General features: G+C 56.5%; 1 protein-coding gene across 4 annotated transcripts in view; it reads left to right on the top strand.

Annotated features, from left to right (window-relative positions):
* Positions 1-480: 480 nt before the first annotated feature.
* Positions 481-6,048, top strand: part of LOC146830275 (E3 ubiquitin-protein ligase TRIM39-like) — a 305,072-nt gene continuing 299,504 nt past the window's right edge. For 3 of the 4 annotated variants that reach the window (XR_014961405.1, XR_014961404.1, XM_085604468.1), the window contains exon 1: positions 486-953. Coding sequence is in view for 2 of the 4 variants with exons in the window: in XM_085604468.1 (XP_085460594.1) it covers positions 537-953 (417 nt within the window). In the remaining 2 variants the exon portion in view is untranslated. Of the gene's footprint in view, positions 954-6,048 lie in introns of all 4 variants that reach the window. The other variant, XM_085604467.1, reaches the window with a different exon arrangement.

Raw genomic sequence — 6,048 nt, 5'->3', positions numbered from 1 at the left:
TGCCTTTTTTTATTCAGCTGCAATGTGTTTGCTGTTCTACTCTGAGATTATCCAGTAGGTTGTAGATAATGTGTCTTGTTTATGAAATACATAGTCCTCTTTAAAAACGCGTGGCTTCAGGAGCATATAATTCCATAATTTATACACATTTTTTTTCCCAAACCGCATATTACTCTTGTCTTCCCTCCCGTTTAACCTATTTCCCATTTTCAGGCTCTCCAGGGTAATGAATAGCGCTACGCAAATATTACCATTCCACTACATACAAAAAACAAAAGAAACAACATTGCCATTTGTAACACCAAAAGCTTAGCTTTCAATAGCGAGACCTATTGCATTGCAAATGCTTGTTTAATCTTGAAGTTGCCCTGCGTTGCAGCCCCCTGAGAGGCGTTTGTCGGTGATGAACAGATTATCACCTGTGCCAGCCTGTGACGTGATCAGACAAAGGTTGCTCTGAGCGGGACGCGCCTTACACCAGTACTGATAAGGATATTCCTGTCAGAGGAGAGGCGCCGGCACAGCTCAGAGCAGACATGGCGGCCGCAGACCCCAGCGCCGAGCTCCTACAGGAAGCCACCTGCTCCATCTGCAGGGAGCTGTACACTGACCCCGTGACCTTGGACTGCGGACACAGCTTCTGTCTCTCCTGCATCACCAGATTCAAGGCCAGCGAGGATTTAGAGAAATCCTGCCCAGAATGCAGACTGAAGTTTGACCCGGAGAAAGAACTAAAGCCGACTAAGAGATTAGCAAATATTATAGAAATTGGGAAAAGACTGAAAATAGCGCCCAAAGGCCCTGCCACAGGAAGTCTGTGTGAGGAGCACGAGGAGACGCTGCAGCTCTTCTGTGAAACCGACTGTAAACTCTTCTGTGCGGCCTGTAGTGAGTGCCAGGCACACAGTGGGCACAGTGTGACCCCCATCAGTGAGGCAGAGCAGAAGTACAAGGTAAGAGGGTCAGAATCTTTCTTTTGCGCATTTTACTTGTAAATAGTGCTTCACTTCATCCCTGGCTTCACGGCATCAAGAAAAAAAATAAAACTCTATTATTATGAATGCTAAAATTCATAACACTGGGCTCATTGTATGGACTGTGGAAGGCAAAAGGCTTCTGGCCAAGCATTGTCTTTCAACCTCCATGTGAGGAGTATTTCGTGTGGCTCAGTGTTGAAGTGGAAGGGTCGCTTGATGCCCCTGCATTTTAGCTGTTGGTGGGTGTGGGATGTAATAATGGCATATTTGACCCCTGCCGACGCCCACCGGTCCACATTGAATAGAGTGGGTCATTGCTTTTTGTCATGACACTTGAAATGATCATGTTTTTATGTGATATAAGACATGAAGGCAGCAGCGGATATAGAAAACAATAAAAGCACACAGTGACTTGGCAGAGCTTTAACAGTCACTGAAGGAAATACTTTTAGATGTGGCTGAAGGTCAAGCCAGCAGCCTCAGCCCTGCCAGCCCACATCAGGGACCCACTTGGTAAGATGGTTAGAATGTGGAACGAGGGTCTGTCAGCCACAGTAGACTTGTTACCCGTTGGACTCCTGAACTTGCATCAGATTCATGAGGTGGCCTTGGATGGACACTCCTGAAGATGGTGAGGTCTCTGCTACCATCAGGTCTCACTGTCTCTTGATTACCACCTGCCTGGTTAGTAGTGACATAAACACACAGTAGGGTCCCTCAAGGGTCTGGCTTGCATCAGATTCATTAGGTGGCTGTTGGACTTGTCCCTATTTGGCAGGTTCACCCCTGAACTTTTTGCCTTAAGCTCTGACATTTTGGTAGTGGTTTTAGGCCTCGGGACACTTTAGCACTGTGGTCCAGTGTAAAGTGCGTGCGCTCTCTGTGTACGTGTGGTGAGATTGGCCTGCACTCCCATAGGAATGCATGGGGGAATAAGTGTGTCCATGGTAATTCCTGGCATGAGAGGAGTGCAGGGTCGAGTTTAGTATGTATGAACTCATGAGGATAAATGCTGCGCAATGGTGTGCATAGTTTTATGGTAACTGGTGAAGAAATGCCACTTGCATTTCTGTGTGCTATGTGTCTGCCTGCCTTATGTGAATGACATGTCTGGCTTGTGATTGACAGGAGCTGAGAGGTGTGGGTGGCTCCAGGAGGGGCAGGGAGAGTCAGTTAGGCTGAATAGGGACACCTGGGCTAAGAGTAGTGGGAGGGGTAATCCCCTGACCCTGAATAGGACTGTGCCAGGCTGTACAATGCTGGCTCCGCCCCCTGTGGTGTGTCTGATCACTGAGACCTCACCTGACAAAGTGGAAGAGGACCTTCGAAAACAAAGTGCTCCAGATCCCCCCTAAACCAGTTCTGACTGGTATCCCCAGGCCCTGTGCTGTGACACAAGGGGATTTTGTGGTATAAATATAGGGGCTGTGACCCCATGAAGTGCTGCTGTATTTGTGCTGTTCCTGCTGGGGCATGCTGCTCCTGGGTCCCAGGGGAAGGCTGCCAGGAGGATTTGCCTCCCTGGGCCCTGCATTGCCCTTTCACCTAAAGACTGATGCTCTTTGCTGCAGGACTTTGCTTCTAGCACATTGCAAGCCCTTTATTTTAATTATTCTCCCAGCAAAGGAGCATGAGGGCTTCGCAGCGCAGAGCTGCAATCTTCCTGAGGGAATCCCGACGTGGGGATTCCCCCTGCTGGAGGAGAGAGCGGTGGGTGCCCATCCCACCTATTCATAGGACACCCCCGCGCCGCACGGCCACCAGCTGTCGCGTGTGCCCTCCGCCTGCCTGCCGCTGTTCTCTGCCTCCCTGAGCCCTCCCGCCTTCGGGCCACGCCCCCCCCGCCGCCGCTCGTTGCTTCCCGCTTCCCTGCCTTTCTGTCGCTGCGTCTGGTATTGTACTGTATTTTGCTTAGTATTTTTGTTTAGTACTTGCTCTCCTGTGCTAGTTGTTGCCCCCCCCCTGTGCTGCTGTCCCCTGCGCCCACCCGCCCCGATCCCCGCTTCCCGCCGCCGGGAGTGTGGACACGCCCCCTTCCTCCCCGCCAACCACCTCCCAGCTGCTCCTCCCTCCCTGCACTTGGCCATAAATGGCGACCGTGCAGCGCAGGTGAGTGTGACCTATTCATAGGACACCCCCGCGCCGCACGGCCACCAGCTGTCGCGTGTGCCCTCCGCCTGCCTGCCGCTGCTCTCTGCCTCCCTGAGCCCTCCTGCCTTCGGGCCACGCCCCCCCCCGCCGCCGCTCGTTGCTTCCCGCTTCCCTGACTTTCTGTCGCTGCGTCTGGTATTGTACTGTATTTTGCTTAGTATTTTTGTTTAGTACTTGCTCTCCTGTGCTAGTTGTTGCCCCCCCCCTGTGCTGCTGTCCCCTGCGCCCACCCGCCCCGATCACCGCTTCCCGCTTCCCGCCGCCGGGAGTGTGGACACGCCCCCTTCCTCCCCGCTTCCGCCTCCCAGCTGCTCCTCCCTCCCTGCACTTGGCCATAAATGGCGACCGTGCAGCGCAGGTGAGTGTGACCTATTCATAGGACACCCCCGCGCCGCACGGCCACCAGCTGTCGCGTGTGCCCTCCGCCTGCCTGCCGCTGCTCTCTGCCTCCCTGAGCCCTCCCGCCTTTGGGCCACGCCCCCCCCGCCGCCGCTCGTTGCTTCCCGCTTCCCTGCCTTTCTGTCGCTGCGTCTGGTATTGTACTGTATTTTGCTTAGTATTTTTGTTTAGTACTTGCTCTCCTGTGCTAGTTGTTGCCCCCCCCTGTGCTGCTGTCCCCTGCGCCCACCCGCCCCGATCCCCGCTTCCCGCTTCCCGCCACCGGGAGTGTGGACACGCCCCCTTCCTCCCCGCTCCCGCCTCCCAGCTGCTCCTCCCTCCCTGCACTTCGCCATAAATGGCGACCGTGCGCACGCGCAGCGTTGACGCGCAGCGGGCGCGCCGATTGTGCGCCGAAGGTGCGCCAAAGGTAAGCCCGTCTGCGCCCGTCCGTGCCTGGCCCGCGCCCAGCGCCCGAACCCCTGGCCCCCGAGGACCCCAGCCCACCCGCCAGACGTACAACGCCGCCACCCTCAACGCACTCAACACCGGCCGAACCCCGGGATGCCACCAAGCCACCCCGAGACGCACCCACGGACCCTTCAGCTGCCTCGCCTGCAAGTTCACCTGCATCCGGACCTGCCCCGCACCAGCACCCGCCAAGCCGAACACCAGCAGCAACCACCTCAAGTGCATCCTGCTCAACACCCGCTCCGTCCACAGACACGCCATCGAACTCTGGAACCTCCTCGACACCATATCTCCAGACGTTGCCTTCCTCACGGAAACCTGGATGAACGACTCCTCAGCGCCCGACATCACCATCGCCATCCCAGAGGGATACAAGATCACCCGGAGAGACCGCGACAACAAGACTGGTGGAGGCATCGCCATCGCCCACAAGAACACCATCCGCATCACGACCAACACCGACGACACCCTGACTACCGCCGAACACCTACACTTCCAGGTCCACACCGACCCCAAGACCACCCTCAGAGGCACCCTGATCTACCAACCCCCGGGACCATGCACAACATTCAGCGAAGACATCACCGACTTCATCAGCCCGCACGCCCTCCCCTCCGCTGACTACATCCTCCTCGGGGACCTCAACTTCCACCTGGAGAACAACAACGACCGCAACACCACCACCCTGCTCGATAACCTCGCCAACCTCGGACTCAAGCAGCTGGTGTCCTCCCCCACCCACCTCGCCGGACACACACTCGACGCCGTCTTCTCTTCCAGCAAAGACATCGCCTTCAGCCACGCCACTGGACTCCACTGGATGGACCACAGCTGCGTCCACTTCACCTTCAGAAGAACCACGATCCACCACCACCAGCAACAGGAGGCTCGTAGAAGCTGGAACAAGATCACAGCCGACCAGCTCGCCGCTTCCCTGAGACAGCACCCCCAGCCAGCTCAGAGAACCCCAGCCAGGCCGCCGACAACCTCACGAAGTGGATCAGCACCTGCGCGGATGAACTCGCCCCACTGAGGACCCCACCCAACAGACCCGGCAGCAAGAAGACCCCATGGTTCACCGACGAACTCAAGAGCTCCAAGAAGAACTGCCGAGCCCTCGAGAAAGCCTGGAGAAGGGAGCCAACACCGGACAACATGACCACCCTCAAGCTCGCCACCCGGAAGCACCATCAACTGATACACGCCACCAAGAAAACAGCATTCAAGGACCGGCTGGACAACAACGCACACAACTGCAAGGAACTCTTCAACATCGTGAAAGAGCTCTCCAACCCCAACGCCGGAAACAACGACATCACCCCATCGCAAGACCTCTGCAACTCCCTCGCCTCCTACTTCCACAACAAGATTGCTGACATACACAACAGCTTCATCCCACAAACAACGCCCCCCACGACTGCACCAACGCCCCCCACCACCACCCTCAGCGCCTGGACCCCGATCAACACAGAAGACACCATCCACACGATGAACTCTATCCACTCCGGATCTCCGACCGACCCCTGCCCTCACCACGTATTCAACAAGGCCGACGCTGTCATCGCACCCCACCTGCGAGACATCATCAACACCTCCTTCGACACCGCCACCTTCCCTGGAGCTGGAAGCACGCCGAACTCAGCGCTCTACTAAAGAAACAGCGGACCCCACCGAACTCAAGAATTACCGCCCCATCTCGCTCCTCCCGTTTCCAGCCAAAGTCATCGAGAAGACCGTCAACAAGCAGCTGGCCGCCTTCCTCGAGACGAATGGATCCCTCGACCCTTCACAGTCTGGCTTCCGAGCCAACCACAGCACCGAGACCGCCCTCATCGCTGCCACCGATGACATCCGAGCCCTGCTGGACAACGGAGAAACAGCGGCCCTCATCCTTCTAGACATCTCCGCGGCATTCGACACTGTCTGCCACCGCACCCTAGTGCAGCGCCTCAGCAACGTCGGAATCCAGGAGAAGGCACTGGAATGGATCATCTCCTTCCTCGACGGAAGGACACAGAGAGTCCGCCTACCACCGTACAAGTCAGAGGCCACCGAAGTCATCTGCGGCGTC

This window comes from Triturus cristatus, chromosome 5_1 (assembly GCF_964204655.1).
Source record: "Triturus cristatus chromosome 5_1, aTriCri1.1, whole genome shotgun sequence".
NCBI lineage: Eukaryota > Metazoa > Chordata > Amphibia > Caudata > Salamandridae > Triturus > Triturus cristatus.
This window is presented reverse-complemented; position numbering and strand designations above follow the sequence as displayed.